Below are 18,769 nucleotides of genomic sequence, written 5' to 3'. Positions count from 1 at the left end.
TTTATCTAATAAGAAATCACATGATTAACATGCATGGTACACTAGAATGAATTGCAACCTATTAACTATGTTTTATATAAAGTCCTCAATCTTCAAGGTTTTTTGTGTTGCATTTTAAATTCTTTGCTTTTGCCATTCCCTGCATAATGTCCTTTGTGTAATATATCTTAATTTTTATGCTTCTTTGTAAATAAAACACGGTTATAAAATGTGAATATGAAAGTTATTTTCATTAATTTTTTATGTCTTAATCTTCAAGAGTGGGAGGCAACTTAGGGATGTATAAAATAATTTTTGAAACTCCTTTTCAACCGATTTGCTGGAAATTGACACATATAAATATCTATTCATATGTTCAAGAAAAATTGACGTTTTGGAATTATCGAAAATCTCTTTAATTTGTTTAAAAACTACTTGTTTCCCTGTATTCCGCAAGAAAATAGAACAACTATTTACACCAGAAATCACTTACTTTGAAATTGCTCACCTTCTACCACTTATTTTTAATTTTAAAATACTTATTAAATATTTGAAAATTAATAAATTAATAAAATTAATAAATAAATTAATAATTGTCAAATAATTATATTTTAATAACTAACTATGATGTTCAGAAGTTTATAACAATAAAATAACTAAATTAAAAATTTAATAAAATAAGAAAACCACGATTTTAGATCGCAATTTCCTTCCTCAATTTGAAGGTTACCGTTTCATATTGAATCACTTAATTTATCAAAAAAAAAAAAAAAAAAAAAAAGATATAGTTTTAAAAAGTTTTGGATTATATTTAAATTGAACCAATCGAAATCATTCACAATAACTTTGAACTTTCTTGACAACATTTTGAAGACATCGCCTAAACTTTTTGAATAAAAAACATTTTCCATTACTAAATTATCTACACGCACGGAAAAGCTGTGGCAAATTCCATCTCTGTTAAAGAAAGTTTGTGCGTCTGGTCTGAGTCTATGGAAGGGCGGATTTGAATCGGTTTTATTGTCCGTCCAAACACATTTAATCCGTGGAAAGTTTCTAATGATGTTGATTTTGTGCTGAACAGGCTCTCCTGCGAGGGGCCCTGAGCCAGCAGAGCGCCGTGATCCTGATTTGCATGGCCATCGACCGGTACATGTGTATGCTGCACCCCGTCAGCTACCACAAGCACTCGAGCAAAAAGGTAGGCCGCACATCTCTTTTCCCTTTTCGCATGCATTATCGCCACAAATGAATCAAGATTGATCACTTCTTTCCTCTTTTTTGTGCGAGAAACTCGCGCCGCGCGCCCCATTTTTCCTTCTTCCTTTTGAAATCTTTAGAAATATATACATCGCCGGAAATTGCCAATTAGCCTCGATTTCTTTCAATTTGCTATTTTCCCGAGCAGAAAAGATACACTTTTGTTCCGTTAGCGTGAAAAAAAGTGCTGCTCCTTTTCCAGATTTGAACTTTTAATCCGAAATCAATCTGGATTTGCCACTGTTGAGGCCAAATAAATTCCAATCTCTTTCCGATCTTGTGCATTATTAAGCGCACTCCCCGAGGATTTCGTCGCTGCTTAAATTATACATTAAAAATCCTCACAAGAAAAGATCCTTGAAGGGAGAAATGTCACAAATTTGTGGCTTCGAAACTTTTAATTCTGAATCAAAGTTTTACGGTTCAGAGGGAAATTTTTGAGAAAAATTTCTTTTCATTATTGAAAGAAAAACATGTTTGAAATAAATTTGTTCACAAAAAAATTTTGATAGAACAAAAGTAAATGTGAAATTTCCTAATTAATTTTTATACTTAATAATTTAATAATTTTGGAAATTGAGGAGAGAATTTTGTAGAAATAAAAATTGATGGTAATTTTCTCTACATTAGCTCTGGTTTGTAGATTCAGTTCCAAGGAAAATTTGTAAGAATAATTTAATTTTTTTGAAGAACTGTCTTTTTGAAATTTAACATTGTTCCGCAAGGAAATTTACTAAAATAATTTATTTTTCAAAATTGGCACGACTAAAATTTATAAAACTTTCAGCAAATCACGTTCATATCACCCAAATTAAGATGGAAAATAAAAAGCAATCTAGTTCGACGTAAAAAAATTACATTGAAATTAAGGGATAAGATTCAGAAGTTTTTAGTTAAAATATCACAAGCTCCTTGTTAATTCTGCCCCTAATTTTGCATTCGACAAGAAAAACAAAGTACTTTTTTTATTACAAAAAATTTGAAAGTGCGGATCTCCCTGCAACATCTTTGCACTCTCGTCGCCGTCGTTGTGTGAATGTAAATTAAACATGCGCGGCGCTCCATCCCATGCTCTTTATTTTCTCTGCCCGTTTATTTTCCGACGGTACTTAATTGAATGCCGTTTTCGCTCTCTCTCTGTTAAATGCAAAAATATTGCACAGCTTCTTGGCTTGTTTTTGCCTCAAAGTTTTCTCTTAAACTGGCGCGCGCGCTTAATTAAAATGGAATTACGCCGAGAGATGGGATTAGTCGGGAGCGGCGAAATCTGCTGTTTTTTTCCTTTCTTTTTTCAAGCGGCTTCTTGATGCACAAACTTTTGATGGACTCTGCCTTGCAGTTAATTGGCTCTGTTTGATCGTTTCAAAGGACCTAAGAAAACATGTGGAGCTCTTTCAATTTATGCAGAGAGACCATTCAAGGACACGGTAATTCATCACGAAAAGTCGGCTGGACCCACTTTCCCATGCACATGACTCAAGTGCGCTTGAATATTTGTCACGCAAATTGTTCACCCGCAGATATTAGCCCTTCTTGCCAAAAGTTTTCACAAACTGAAAAAACGCTTCGCCGCTTCCTCAACAAATGAGTTATTGATCATTTGTGCGAGGGTCGACCCGCCTCAAACTCTGTTCAAAGAAGAAGCAAGCTCTGAAATCTCGTAATCGATAATAATATACCATTCTTGAAGTTAATTCAGATTGTTTCTATAATTGATCAAAATCTTTATAAAACGTGAAAGGAGATTTCACTGAAAAATCACAATTTTAGATTTTCACAAGTTAATATTAATATTTTTTGATACAACTTGTATTAATTACGTGATGAGCTCAGTTTGTTTGAAAATTGTGAATTATCTTTCAATTTTTCCATTTTCTAAAGAAAAGTTTCATCTATTGCAATGTTTATTTAACCTTTTCTATGATCTAATCATTTGAAATTTTGGAATTTTTCCTTTCCAGTTCAATTTGTTCTCTTCATTTGTAAGTTGTTTTGTTCTTTAAAAGTGTCGAAAGATCTCTCTGTACTTTATGAAACTTGAACAAAAATATTCTCGCTGCATTTCTACGTTGCTTGAAGCACGCATTTCACCAGAGTGCTTTTGCTTTATTCCTTGCGAGTCTTCTCTCTAAACAGCAACAATTATATTTGCTCTCGCGACAGAGCTAACAATGAGAGATGCCAACTCGCTCCGTGCATATATTTGCACAATCCGCTCTCAACTATTTATCATTTGCTAATTGCGACTGGGTCCTCTTTGGCTGAGGAAAAACGCGGAGCGTCTTTTTGCTCTGCAGCAGGTCCACGTACAAAGCGTTAATTATGCTTGTAATGGTGCGGCGAGATCGATATTCGCCCACGAGCAAAACGTGTTTTCTCTTGTGCAACTAATTTGCTGCTAATTAAATCGCCGAATCCAATAAGATGAGAAAACGCCCTCTGCGGCGTTCTAATTGCGCGAGCTTAGAGATACAGTTGGCTTTTATCAAATTAATTAAGTTTAGGGCGGGAAGCAGCTTTATCTAGGCACGAGCCCAGTTTGTTTTGATATAGTTCGCGTATCAAAATCGTTTTGCCCGGAAAAATACCTTTTGAAGGTGGCGCATTTTTTATTTTTTGTACTAATTTTTCTATTCAATGCACAATCAAGAGACTAACGCGAATCGATAGGAAATTTAACAAGCTTTCAAATACTCACCAAATTTGCTTAATTTAGATAATTTTGGTACCAAAAATTTAACCTGTTCTAAAAAAGGTCAAGTTTTTTCATTTATTTATTGGTTGTTAAGCTCTATAGTTCGTTTGAAAATCATTTTAGAGAAAAATGTTTTATACAAAACTTGTAGAAAATTTAATTTTGCACACTTTTTATATTTAACATTTTCTTCTAATTCCAAAACGACAAAATTTATAAAAGCTGAAAGGTTAAAAAATGAGAGATTTTCTGCTTCGAGTCAAAATCAATATTGAACCTAGAAAGCTTAAAGCCACTTCAGGTGTTGCCCTTAAATAGAGGATGTATACCTGTAATTAATCTGTTCAATTCACGATACTAATGAGAAAGCAAATTAATTTATATATCTTGTTTTGAAATATTTTCATTTAAAATCGGCGCTTTTGATGTTCCAATCAGAACCGTGAAGCTGGAAAGTTTTCGCATTATCGCACCAACTTGGCACAAGTTTAGGTGCGCAAAAAGTTGTTCTTGTGAGTTTGGTCATGCGAAACAATGCAGGCCAAATGAGCGACCTCGGCGATTAGGCCGGGCTGGTGCCGACGAGTGTCATTAGCGCGCGCGCCGAGAGACGTTTTAAATTTTGCTCGGGCGGCACGTTTTGCTAATTTATGGCGCGCGTTGTTTCACGTCTGGTTTGTGCTGATGAGACGCTCTCGTCGCCACAATTTATACACACACGCGTGCGCCCTAATGATGCAGACACAAAAGAAGAAAATGGAAATTGCGATAATTATACTCGGGCCGGAAAACAATTTCACGGCTGATAAGGAGCTCATTTTTTACATTAATAGGAAAGTCCATTCATCACATTCTCCTCTTTTGGCCCATTAATTTCATGTACCTTTGATAAGAGTTTTTTTTCTGTGTTTGCTTCTCTCCATTTTTTACCCCTTTCGCAATTTGATTGGCGCCCTGCCAGCCAGCAGCGGCGCGATATTCTGTCCAGACTGGTGCGCGATCCAAACGCTCATTTTATTTTTATAGAGCCAAAAAGCAGGAAAGGTACATATACGGGATGAGTGATGAGCCGTCCTTTGCAAAAGCAAATTTATTCCTACGGTGCGATTTGCATCGCACAGACGGCGTTTTAAAAGTTTAATCAGAGAACAGAACTTTCGCAAATTGTATATCCTCTGCTTCTGACTGTGACGAGAGCTAGTCTGACTCAAAAGCAAACGCGTTTGATTAACTAAGGGAGAAGCTCGTGATTTCCAAATCTGATTAAAGCAGCAACAGAGGATAATTTATACAACTGCGAACAATATTGGCAAGTTTGTTTAGCTCAAAATTAGTTATTCAAAATAATAATCAGATTGAATTTATTGTCCGAAAAATATCCCAAATATAACAAGTTTATCCAGAAAAAGCAAAGAAAATAGTAAATTTTGTATAAATTAAATTTTATTTTTTACGCCTGATCAGATTGCATCATTTGTTCAGAACTTTGTCTGTCCCCAACAAGTGTGTTCATTAAAAGGAGACAAACGCTATAAAATGCAGTGTCTCCCGTTGATAAATAACGGACAATGACCACTTTGGCGAAGCAGCTGAAATTCTCGAGTTGCCGGTCTAATTACGACGAGCACTCTGGCCTCATTTTGCTCGCTGCTTCTTGAAAAGCAAAGAATTTGCATGACAAAACTGCGGAGACTCAATTAACGCTGGCACTCGGCAAAAACTCAATAAAAGCAGCAGCTTCTGCGAGCGACCAAGACTGCAATTAAATATATATTTCTCGAGTGCTCTTCGATCCGTGTCAATTAGAAAAAGAAGAAATTTCTTTGACGTTTTTCTTGCATTCTCGCCATTGTTCAAAGAAATTCGATTCTTTGGTTCCGAAACTCTTGAAGAGCAATTATAGCAGCCGTGAATTGGGAGAAAGAGTTTCGCTCTGCAATTAACGCTTTCTGCTCTTGACGGTGCAAACAAAATCCCAGCGGACTCTGCCAACTTTTAACCGGCTCCATATCATAAAAAGCGCCGAACAGGGACTGCGGTGGCGAGCAACAAATTTATACTCTCCGGAATAAGTTCTCTGCTTGGTAAATGGAAAAATTCCAGCAATTTCCTTTGTAAATCGAGACGTGCCTTTAAAAAACCTTTGTTTTAACGGTTTTTGGCGAGAGAAGGTTGGTCAATTTCCTGAAATTAATGAAACGCTTTTGAATTCGCGTCTCGGCGAAGTTTGTTGTTTGCTTTACGTGCTTGGCCAGCGAAAGTATGAATTTTTCCAGCGCTATTTCCCTATTTTTTGCTCTTTGCAATTCACACACGAAAACAAAGAGTCTAAATAAGAGTCACGTTTCCGACCTTCTTCGTTTGAAATTTAAAACAACACTCGTCGCAATAACAAAATGTCCGAGGAAGCTTTTAATTATTCCCAACTTGAATTCAATAATATTCAAGATAATAGGAAAAGTCTTTCCAAGGGCCGTGGAAATTCAAATTAAAGAAAGGCAAAGAGAAAAAGAGCCTTTGGATGAAAAAAAAAGCCATTAGGGTCGAGGTGGGGCAATTGAGAGAGCAGCCGAATTTCCGTTTCCCCGAAAGTATTTGCATAGAAAATTAAAATGCGTCTCTGCTGAAGACGCACAAACTCGGCGCTTTTTTAGTAACTTCCAAGTGGTCTGATGTGGTGAACCAGAATCAGTTTTAAATATAAAGACCTAAATTTTGAAGAATTCATTGAGTAAAGAAATTGCGCCAATGATGATGATAATTAATTAAAAAGCTGAAGTTTTTTTCATAGACTTTCATTTCCGCTAGAAAATAAATAACACAGAATTAGAATAATTGTAAAGAATACAAATCGAACTAAAATTTACTTATCCTACAAGCAGGAAAAGCTAATTTTTACTTTGATTTTTGGAAAAGCTCAGATTTGCAAGTTAAAATGATAATAAATTTTTGCTCTGGATTATTTTAAAATCATATATTCTTAAAATTTCTTCTCTTGTGTTTGAAGTTTGAACTGAAGCGAGGATTCCGCCAGAAATGAAAGTAATGATGAAATCGACGCGCTTAATGCGGTCGGCAAACAACGAGGCCTAATGATTGCACGCGTCCCCTGTGATTTATGCTTCCCAAGTTGCGGCGATGCTATCACTATTGAGAGGTGGCCCCGCAGGAAATTGTGCCGCGCGCGTTTCGGCGGCCCCGAACTTCGGTAATTGCCAACACAAACCGACAATGCTGATCGATCGAGAAGTGAACTTTGTTGTTTATTTTCTCTCTTGTGCGGAGGATCAAATTACTTGAGGTACAAGTTTTCAGCGCACAAAATTTAGAGGGCGAATTGATTCTTACTTCAGTTTATTTTAATCATTTGCACAAAACTTGACATTTGCAATATGAAATTTTGATAATAAAAAATGAAGGTGCAATTTTTGCTGTCAAATCAAGCTGGCTTTGAAAGGGGTGCCTCACAATGTCCTAAAGACAATGTCCTAACAGAAAAATTAAAATTATAATTCGGAGGGCAAAGCGCAAAACAAATTGGTCCGTTTGGATGTGCAGCGATGAAGCTCCCGCGAGAATTTTACCTTTGCTTATTATTTCTCTCTCGTCGCAAACACATACACAAATAATGACGTAATGCTCCGGCGGGAAAATTGAGGCCTCTCCATCATCAACACTTCAATAAAGAAGAGCGAGCGAGCGAGCGCGGAGAGATCATTAAACCCCCGGGGACGGAAAAGTTGTTATATCAAATAAATAGTTCCACGGACGTGCATCGCGAGTTGGATCCGAAAGTATCTCTTCTTTTTTTCGGTAAAATGTGCATTAGCCTAGATGCGTGGCAACATTTTTCCATTAGTGCGGCTGGAATTTTGTTGCGAGTTGAAAAATTGCCAGAATGGAGCATTTTTTTCGCATGTTCTTTTAACGGTTTTCAACGAGTGGGGAATCCACACTTTTCCGGTTGTGAGGGTTTCATCCCTTAAAGGGGACCAGTCAAAAGCAAGTGAATTGAAAATATTTCTCGACACAAGGGAGAAGATTTTGAAAGAATTTCGTGCTTTTAATGATAACTCATTTTAGGTGCAAATGAAGTTACAAAATTTATAAAATTTAAATCATGAAAATGTTTTCAAGAGTTAATTTTTTTAGTTTAATTTTTTTGCTGATTTTCATATAATCATTTTGCTTTTTATTGAAAAAGGATTATCATTATTATTTCAATTATTTTAAATGAAAAGAAAAAACTATGAACATTTTTTATCAGAAGAGTGAAATTTTTAATAAAAATTAAAACAAAAGACGGATATTTTCTTGATTTAATTTCTGTTTTAATTAATTAAACGCCACGTGTAAATACGTTTACCCTGTGAACATTTTGCAGAAAGTGATTTTGCAGAGCCGCGCGCTTAGTTTCGTTTAGGAACCGTCGTGTTCTTTTGAAATTAGAGCCAGGCGGGCGCGTGACTGCATCAGAACAAAGGTTTTTTTATAAACACTTTTGCTGTTGAGCGTAAAAAACTGGGAGGGTTGGCAGCGGAGAACACGAGAATGCAAAATTAAAGAGGTCTTTTTCGAGTGGATCACTTTTGAGCGCGAGATGAAATTTTGAGAGAGGCGCGCGCGTGTCTGAAAAGTGGCTCTGGCAAGAAAAACAGTCTTTCTCTCTCTCGTCCCTGGGAAAAATTTTGTTCGTCACGCAAGTTTGCAATGCGCGCGCCAACTTTAATATCAGAGGGAATTTTTCATCCTTTATTCGCTCTCTTTAGAGTCGCCGCCGTGATTATTCGTTATCTGGCCCGAGATTTATATGCGAGCGCCGGGGCAACCGCCGCAGGCCGCAATTTATGTCGATTACCCCCTTTGTTTTCCACCCGCGAGCACAATACCAGATTACAACTTCAATTCTTTCTCTCTGATTCACGAGGAAAAAGCAAAAAGTTCTTGAAAATCAACCAAGGTTTTTTGATTTGCAAACAATTGAGGTGTTAAAATTCTCTTCTCATGCTTGAAAACGATTATTTTTGCTTTAATTTTAAAATTTCGTTTAAAAATTTTTGGATTAAATTATTATTGAAGTTGTTCATACAAAAGGAAAAGAAACTGGGTGTTTTTTTAGTTGAAATTTATAATTTATGTAAACAAAGAAATTGCTTTTGCTACGAAATAATAAATGATCGAGTCAAGGAAAATCCGGCTTTGAATTTTGAACATGATGAAAAATTATTGTACAAAGTAAACAGTTTTTTGTTTATTGCTGCTTATTTTCCGGCGCTGCAGAATCTCGTCTCTCCAGATTTCACGAGCTTTCCGCATAATGTGCGCGTTTGAATCGGCGGTGATTTATGCGCCAATTAATGAAGCGTAAACGGAGGCAATAAATTAAAGAGCTCGCGTGTGTAACAAAGAAACTTCTTAAAACGCTCTCTCCGGTGCCAAATGCGCCCGAGGAAGAAAAAGAAGCTCTTGAGCCGCGCGCCATAAAATATTTTCAGAATTTAGAATCTCGTTTAAAATATTATTCTGTCTCTGCAGGCAAAACAAGAGCTGCTCTCGGAAGCAGGAAAGCTCATTTTTGCCTCTTCTTGGCGCGAATTGAATAATCTGACACAGAATGAATACTTTTACCAAATTTGGCAGTTTGTTCTGATAAACGGAATTTCGAGCCCCGAAAATCGATTGATCAAAGTTTTTATGCGCGTCTGTCTGAAATTATTTATTTTGATTTATCAAAATCGGGCCAAACCACTGAACGCGGCCATAAAGTCTGCAGCGACAATGATGCGGCCCAATAAAACGTGATAACGTGGGTCGCGCGTAATGCGTGTTTTATGCGCGAATATTTAATGGCGCGCCGCGGAATCTGCAAAGTTACACACCCTGTCTGCGCACTTTGCGAGTTCCGCCCGTAAAACTTTGATGAATGCGCAACGAGATAAATTCATCCTGGGGCACGTCAAAATGACACACGGTGCGTGATTTGCTAACGTGCAAAAGTCACAAAGGTCAATCTTGATAACAAAAGAAAGAAAAAAAGGATTGGAAAGTGTTAATTTACGGAATTTTTCAAGAAGATGGAAATCAAAATCCTCAAGAAGAATTAACAAGGATCATTTAAATAATTAGAATATGTAATAAATTGTGAGGATAGTATAATTTGAGGTTGGAAAAACGTGGTTTTTTGCATTTTTATTGTTTTTCAGAAACCAAAGCTAATTTTTTAGTAAATTAAATCAATTGATTTCTGCAAATAATTATCATGATAGTTCTTTAAATACCGAATTAATGAAAACCATTCAATTCAAATAATATGTCTAATTCCAATATTGCCGCCGGAGATAAATAAGGGTTTACTAAATCCGCAGCTAAATTAATTTCGATTAAGATTTTTAATTTTCTCGGTGGGAGGTTGGAGCTGATGAACCAAGGTATCTTTTCCTAATGGGCACCAAGTTCCCAGGTCAAAGGTCAAAATATACAGTTTTCTGCTCCTTGAAAATAGGCAACTTGATAACAAAATCCAAGATAGCCAAAAGATTCGCATCAAAATACTAATTTTCAAAACTTTTGAACAAAGCGTTTTGTAGCAATCATTAATTTATTTTAAAATTAGTATTCGAACAATTGAATTACCGAAAATGGTTCCTTTCCGGTGAGTTAGAAATTGGAAAAATGAGGTTTTTTGGCCAAATTTGATTGAAATTGAGCGGATTTTATTGTGTTCCATCACAAAGATTGATGAATTTGAGATTAAATCATTACATTTTCGGATTTTGAAATAAAGTTCTTGTAAAAATTGAGAAGTAGAAAAAAAATATCATGTTAATTTGAAGAAAACTTTCAAATTTGATTGAAAACGTCTGATTTTTATTGCAACAAACAAGTTTCACAACAAAAACCAAACAATCCTATCCAAAATTTTATTGCTTTTCCTCATTTTGATGCATTCTCGCATAATTTCTTTAGATTTCCTCTGGCATGCCCTGATCTTAATTAACCACGCACACATAGACCCTGAGTATGTGGAAATTAAGTCGCATATCCCAAGATTGGTAGCTCGAGTTTAGTGTGTGTGTGTTGGTGTGTTTGTCTGGGACGACTAAGGGTCCTATGTGTGTGTGGCACGACCGTACTGGTCTCTGCGCAGGGGTGCGTGGCCATCATGAGTCTGACCTGGGTGACGGCGCTGACCCTGTTCGCGGTGATGGTGCTGCCGCGGCGCCACGGCGGCTTCTACTTCAACGGCGACGGCCTGCACGCGTGCGAACCCTTCTTCCCGCGGCCCAGCCTCCGCATCCTGGCCTCGTGTCTCTTCTACTTCCCCACCACCATGGTGCTCATGTACTGCTACGGCTCCGCCTTCCACGTCAACAAACTGCGCCTCAAGAGGGTCGTCTGCGCCGCCATCGCCGTGCCCGACCACCTCGGCGCCTCCACCGTCGAAAAGGTCAGTCTAAATCATTTCCATTTCTTAATTAAAGACCCACTCCGGTCATTTTTGTATTGCTATTTATTTATAAATTTTGAGTATATCTTGTAGAAATTCCAACCGTGGCGTCGCAATCAAATGAAAACCGAATTCAAGCGATTCGCGAGAAAAAAATTGAGAATTGAGTATTTCCGTCAGTTCGGTCAAAAAAGTGCAGGTTTTTGTCACTTGTGGCGCTGCGATCGCTTATTTTGCCGCTTGTGCCCCACGGCGCTGTGTAGAAATCTTGGCAAAATCAGCGATCGCAGCGCCACAATTTCATTTTGAAATTAGAAATTTTCGATCAATTCCACCGTTTGATTGAGTGATCGATTTCAATGATTGATCCGGCGGCGCCAAATTGCGTTTGTGAAACAACAACGATGCAATAATAATTGCAATCAGCCGAGGCGAAATTTTGTGATGGAATTTGCGTCCCCTCGTTGTTTCAACAGAATGCAGAGGCGTCAGGGTGGAAATAATTAAATGGCTGCGACCGAGACCAACTTGCTTCCGAGCTGCGCGCGTTTGAGTTTGCAATTTGATTCACTCGGATTAGCAATTACTCGAGCCTGATTCGAAAATCCAGCATTCGCTGCAGCGTTCAAACATCATGTTGACTCTCGTTGGTCACTTCAACAAACAGAACGTTTAATTGTCTCTTGCTGGAATCATCCGAGAACAGAAAAGTCAGCACAAACTTCAAATAATTTGAATTAATTAATCCTGTTCTTTTTTTTTTGTTCAAAATTTAATTGAAAAATTGACAATGAAAATTGAAAAATCTCACTTTTGTATTTCTGTTGAAAGAAAATTTGTGAATAAAAGAGGCAAATTCACCAGACGTGCTTGGAGGAAAATGATTTTTTCTGCTCTTCGCGCGGTTTTAATTAAGTTTTCCTCTCCGAGAAAATTTTGTTGTTTTCCGCAATAATTGGTTGCGAAATCTCTCCGGCTCGACACGAGAGACGCACTCTGAGAATCCAATTACTCGAATTCATGCTCGCCGCGGTTGCTTTCATTAAACGCGCGGGATTGGCTTTCATTATTCAATAACAAGGTGAAGCAGGCGCGATCAAAACAGTTTCTTTTGCGCTTCTGAAATCGCTTTTTACAAGAAATTGATTTAGCGAGACACGCAATTCAAAGCTCACAAAGAGCTGCGAGGAAAATCGTTTTTCTTTTGAATTATTTGCAGACAATTTTGACTTCAATTTTAGGTACAAAATTGAATTGAAGCTTCTAAACAATTTTCATTTTCCTATTTGGTCTTGAATATTATCAAATTGCCTATTTAATTAAAAAAATAAAGTTACATTGAAAATTTTTATAATTAAACTTGAAAGTCTTCCTTGCCCTAAAAAAATTATAATTTTATTTGGCAATTAAGATTTTTATGCAAAATTGTTTCCGCCCGGGATCGAACCGGGGACCTTGCGCGTGTGAGGCGCACGTGATAACCACTACACTACGGAAACTTGCTTGTTTGAAGTGGAGCCAACGCAAGTCGCGACTCGGCATTTCAACCGCCTTAAGCAAAGTGGGTCACCCTGTGGTGCCTTTGGCCAACGATGCAGTTCAATACTCGCCACGAAATAATAACTTCAACACTCATTGCATTGAACTCACAATTCAAACGAATGTTATCTTTTTTAATGCATCGCGGGAATTTGCAAATAAATATTTGTACATCTTTCTCGTATTGAAAGATTAGCAGTTAAAATTGAAATGAATTTTGCCTAATTTCATTAATTTCGCGAGAATATTTCTTTTTGTGCACAAATTAAATTTAATTAAAATCATCTGATCTGATTTTGACACGAAATTTAATTGATCAGCTTCTTTATGATTAATAATAATTTGATAAAAAAAAATTAAATTACGTAAAATCATTTTTAAAATCAATTTTTTATCAAACAAAATTACGAATCGTACGAATGGACTAAATTTATTCTCTGTCATTGCAACCGATCTTAATAAAAAAAAATCAAAATCACTTTTGCATTTCCCAATAATTGGGAGGAGACTCGGCACAAAAGCCTCTCTTGGCGCGGCTTAACGAAGGCGCCGCTGATAAAATACTCGTCATTGAGATGTCATTAGGCGTGCGAGGCGGATCGTTTTTGGCTCGACTGCGTGCATTGAATGTGTTTTGCGCGGCAACCCTTCACCTTTTTCAATTTTCAATCTCTTTTACGACATGACGAGACTTCCGAGACCTCCTCTAGAGACTCACACTCGGTTTGTTTGCGGGGGCGATTCGCGAGTTTTATTGCACCGAGGCAATAAAGAAAGAAAAGGTGATTGATAATAAAATCAAAAAAGTGTCAGGATAAAGTTTTCCTTCTTCAAGTTCGACTTTTAATATGATATTTTTAATAAATTACATTAGGGTTCGAGTAAAAATTTCCAACTTTTGAAATTAACTAATATTTAAAAATATTATAAATTAGCTAAAAGAAAAACACTTAAAATAAAAAATTTGAAAAATTGTGAAGTCGTAAAATTATCTAAAAATTTTGTTTATTTATTCTGCAATCAAATAACGCAACTCAATAAAAAAAAAATGCAAATAAAGTAAATATCAAACAATGGAAATTAAAAACTAAATTAAGAAGGATCACATTTGCTTGTGGAACAATAGAGCCGAATTTTGCGGTTTGGTTGGTCGTAAACAACACCTGCCGCCGCCTCTATTTCTCATTTGCATAAATGGGTGACAGCAATCTGTGCCTGTGAGTGTGTTTGTGACGCAATTATCGAGACACGCACATGCTGCATACCGAAGCGAGTTGACAACAACAACATCGCTCGGTGCGATATTGGCAGCTCGCATTGTGCTCCGGGCGATTATAATTATGGAGTCTCTCTACCCTTTCAATATGGATCTCGTCCCTTCCTCTCTAATCACGCGCGAGTTTGAATCTATTGAAGAAGATACCAAATTATATTTAAATTCTGTTAATTCTCCATTGGAAAAATTTATTTCTAGTGAATTAATTTTTAAAATATTATAAAAAAAAAACACTTTTACTTAATTTAATCAAAAATAAAGTTTTTAAAAATCTCATTATACCCAAAAATTCTAGAGAATGAAAATTTTTAAGATGAAATCATAAAAGATAAGGTTTTGCCCTTTTTTAGTTCTCTATTGATTTATTTTCTTTATTTAAAATCTGATTAATAGTTTCATGCAATTTAATTTCGAATTTGTTTTCACCTTTTTGAAGGCGAAATTCTATTAGAATAAATATTAGTTCTTCTGAATTCCGAGTATTCTGACTTATGAGTTATTTATTTCATGAAAAGAACACTTAGATTTTATTTATTTGAAAATTACTAAAAAATAAATGAATAATTATCAATTTAAGAAATCATACGTTTCATTAAAGATTTTTTCAAAGATACATTTTTTTACTAACGATCAATCCATATTATAAATTTTAAACCTTATTTCGACCTCTATGAAGGTGCGGGTTAAAAAAAGTGTGACTCATGATCGATGAGAAACGAGCGCCTTTACACAAAAGATATCATACTTGCTGGTCACTTCGGATCAAGTAAAAAGAAGTACATAGTGCACACTCACATCTCCTCCTGTGACAAAGAAAGCAAAACATGTGCGGCGTGTTCGGAATTGCGTTAGGCGCGCCATAAATATTTGAGTGAATCCGCCGGGGCCGAGATTCATCTCTGAGGAGGCCTTTTTTACTCCTGCGCCGCAATACATTCGGGCTTTACGACACAATCAAAGGGTTTGAGCAGAATGGGCCGACAGAGTATCAGTAAAAATACATACGCGCGCGACAATGCTTAAGGTAACGTAAAAAAGGAGAGGCCGCGCCGCTTTATCTGCTCGACTCGCACCACCTTTTGTTCCGCCCAACCACGCAAAATGACCGAGCCGGATTACGCGCGGATTTGGCCCACAAGCTTCTTCTTCGGCTTACGTAATTTTTTTGTCAGACGATAATGGAAAAAATTTTGCACTGAAAAAAATAATTTTAGAAACCAAAATTTGTTTATAAATTATTGTTTTAAATATTTAATTTAAATTGTTATTGTTTCACATTTTGTTTACTTTTAATTGAAATTATTATTTTATAATATAATAAATACCGGTTTTAATTTTATTGAAAAAGATTATAAATTTTATAAATTGGGAAAACTTAGAAATGCAACAAAAAATTAAACGGTTTCAATTGAACTTTGGCTAATAAATTACAGAAATTTTTCAAATCTGAGAAAAAATTTTAGTTAATTGAGCCATTTATAAAGTTGATCTTTAAATTAAATTTTAAAAAACCCTTTCAATATACTAGCAAACTTTGATTAATTAATTTGTAAAGGAACCCGTTTACAGCTTTATATTTTTTATCTTTGGTTTTTCGATAAAATTAAAAAAATAAATGATAAAAAATTTTCTGCTTTTCCTTCCATTGGGTTAGACAATCGAACACAATCCGTGAGTGTAAACAATTGTGGCGCAGATAATTCGGCGATGATGGTTGTTGACACGCTCTTGCCCCCATTGTTTTGCCTTCCGCAAGCACTTTGGCAATCGTTCGGAATAAATTTAATATATTTTCACGAGACAAGATAAAAAATAGTTGGATAAGGAGCTGCGGAAAGGCCCGCATATGTCATCTCGTCTGTGCAGCCACGGCGACGACCCTATTGATCTCTTCAAGAGGCACAGAGTGGAGCAGCAATGGCCATTGTAATTGCAAACGAGCGCGACACGCGCCATTCCTACGACGCAAAGTTGCCGGCCTGAATTCAGAAGCAAGTTTAAGAAAATAATTTTAGTTCTTTGTCGAAAGTCCAAGGCAAACAACAAGTTGCTTGGTCAAGAACGCAAGTTTCTCAACTTTCAAAGTTGGAAGCAGAATATTTTTAATTAATTACACGGACTTTTCGAAATTCAAGCAGTTTTTATTTTACTTTTAAAAGTTGATCATTAAAAATTTGGTTCATAATGAAGGATTTTATAGGATGTTAATTTTTAATAAATATAAGTTTTTTTTTCAAATGCAAGCGTTTTACAATTCTCTTTGTTTCAATAAAATTTTCAATAGCTGTAAGATTTTCCTTGAAATTTACAAAAAAATTCTCCAAAAAATTGATTTGGAAATGAATAAATTTGAAAATTTTATACACCTAAAGGAAGTCCTAACTTTTTTTTTTTTAATTAAGTATCACAAGAAAAGTTAATTAGCAAAGAGATTAAGAGTAATCAATTAACTGAAGGTTGAAGTGTAATTTTTTTCTCTTCATTGTTACCAAAGTAAATTGATTTTAGCGTAAATCTCTAACTATACTGCTTGAATTAATTTAAAGGTTTTCTAAAAGAAATCGATTCTAAACTGAAAAGTTGCAAAAAAGATAATAATATTTTAATCCCACTCTTTTGAACTGTTTGTTCAATTAACTTTCCATTTATAGATTTTTCAGTTGAATCTCCTGTGTTTTATGTCAGAAATGAGAATCCAAGCTTTTCCATTTTTATTTTCTTTGCCGCTCCGCGAGGATGAAATAAAAAAGCAGCGAGCTGAGTTTGGCGTAAATTCGAGTCTCGGATGGATCGGCCGCAATTAAGTGGCAGACTCTGGCGCAGACAGTTACAAATTCGCGTGTCACTGCAATTGTCTTGGCCGACGAAAGAAAGAAAGAGAGAAAGGAAGAATCTTTTGAGCTCTCTCGAGTCCGACCAGAAAAGCTGCTCAACTTTTCCAACGCGTTTTAAAAGCTCGGCACGTTCACGCCTGAAATTAAATCAGCAAGTCAAAAGATCGATCGGATTTGCCAAAAGTGCGTTCATAGCTGGCAAAGTGTTGTTTTTTGTTTGGAAATTTATTCACTCGCGCGAAATACGGAAAACCTGCTTTTCTGAATATCAAATCGAAAGCTCCATCGAGATGGCAGTGTTTTTAATAAAACCAGCCGCCGCTCTTTCATTTCAAATGAACGTTGTTCGCCCTTTTAAAGTGGGCCCGGCAGAAAAGTTTATCCAATTTCATCGCCAGCGGAAAGCTTTCTAAGTTAGGCAACCGGCGCCGTCCTCGTGTCGCGCGGGTGGCATAACTTTTAAACTACAAGGCTGCTGTTGTAAATTGGAAAAAGTTAGAAAAAAGGGTATCACATTTTTCTCATTGACAAGCAAAATGACACTGAAAAGGAATTGAAAAAGATACAAAAAGTTAAAACTTACTTCCAAATTGTTGAAATTATTTCCAGAAAAACTAATTTGAAAAACTCGGGGGTGAAATTAGTGCCGCAAAAGACGCAGGGTTTAGCCGTGTTGTTGTTGCTTAAGCAGGCATTAGCATGTGTTGTGCGATCTGCATGAGCCAACAAACGGGATTAGGGCCAGCATCGCAAATGAGGTGGCGTTCGTTTTAAATCCGCCAAACAGCGCGCGTAATTTTGCCACAAATAAATAATTAAAACAGGCAGAACTTTAGTGGAAACGAAAATGGAATTCATTATCAAAAGGATTAATTGATTCAGTGAGGATTCCATTAAAAGTTGAAATAAATAAATCGTTGAAAAAGACTTTTTGCCACGTTCAAGTTTTTAATTGAATAAAAAAAATTACATCTTTTATATCCGGACAAATTTAATGCTTATCAATTGAAGGAATTTAATTTTTGATTCACCAAAACAAATAAATAAATTTAATGTCTTCGTTAAACCTTCGATTTTTTATTCAGACGTTTTTTGAACTTGCTTCTTGTGAGAAGTGATTTTCAATCGACGCCTGTCAACGGCCGGAAATTGGGAGACGAACATTTGCGCGGCCCAAAGCAAACTTGCTCGTCGGGCCAATTAGCGCAGGTTTTGAAACGTGTCTTCTTTTTGCTTGGCAGATGGTGGCCCAGGAGCGGCGTCTCAGCACGGCCGCCTCGCGCACAATGGCCGCCATGTCCCTCAGCTTCATCGTGATGGTGACCCCCTGGTCAATACAGGAAGTCGTCGCCGCGTGCACCGGAAGCAAGGTGAGAGACCATCTTTTCCTCCCTTCCACCGACTCCAATTAACGCTTTAATTGGCCAAACTCGCTTCTCCATTTTTTGTTTCAAAAAATCATTGACCTCAATTTCCACTCGGGAAAATTGCTTTTAAAAAAACACTCCAAATAAAAAAAAAACGTAACGTGCATTCAAGAGAACTGGAGTGGAAAAAATTTACCTCGAATTTATTACAAATAATATGGTTTCAGGAAGTAAATAAAACGAGTCGGTTCTTTCAAATTGGAGTTTGTGGTTCGGGAGGCACTTTTCGTTCGTAACTCGAACCAAAAAATACTTTTTTCAGGAACACAAAACTTAAAATTGTCATTTTGGGATTTTTAAAGGATAAAATGA

At 36.4% G+C, this 18,769-nt stretch overlaps 1 protein-coding gene and 1 non-coding gene across 5 annotated transcripts in view; one reads left to right on the top strand and one right to left on the bottom strand.

Moving 5' to 3' along the window:
- LOC132198336 (zinc finger protein 808) overlaps positions 1-18,769 on the top strand; it is a 60,209-nt gene that overhangs the window by 35,100 nt on the left and 6,340 nt on the right. For 2 of the 4 annotated variants that reach the window (XM_059622321.1, XM_059622319.1), the window contains exons 4-6: positions 1,064-1,182; positions 11,072-11,381; positions 18,272-18,400. In XM_059622321.1, the coding sequence (XP_059478304.1) occupies positions 1,064-1,182; positions 11,072-11,381; positions 18,272-18,400 (558 nt within the window). The remainder of the gene's footprint in view (positions 1-1,063; positions 1,183-11,071; positions 11,382-18,271; positions 18,401-18,769) is intronic. The other 2 variants (XM_059622322.1, XM_059622320.1) reach the window with 1 other exon arrangement.
- Positions 12,808-12,880, bottom strand: Trnav-cac (transfer RNA valine (anticodon CAC)). Its single transcript has one exon. It is a non-coding gene; the product is annotated as a tRNA-Val (tRNA).

This window comes from Neocloeon triangulifer, unplaced genomic scaffold (genome assembly GCF_031216515.1).
Source record: "Neocloeon triangulifer isolate White Clay Creek 2 clone unplaced genomic scaffold, ASM3121651v1 ptg000012l, whole genome shotgun sequence".
Lineage (NCBI taxonomy): Eukaryota > Metazoa > Arthropoda > Insecta > Ephemeroptera > Baetidae > Neocloeon > Neocloeon triangulifer.
Note: the sequence above shows the minus strand (reverse complement) of the source record. Positions and strands in the feature narration are given on the sequence as shown.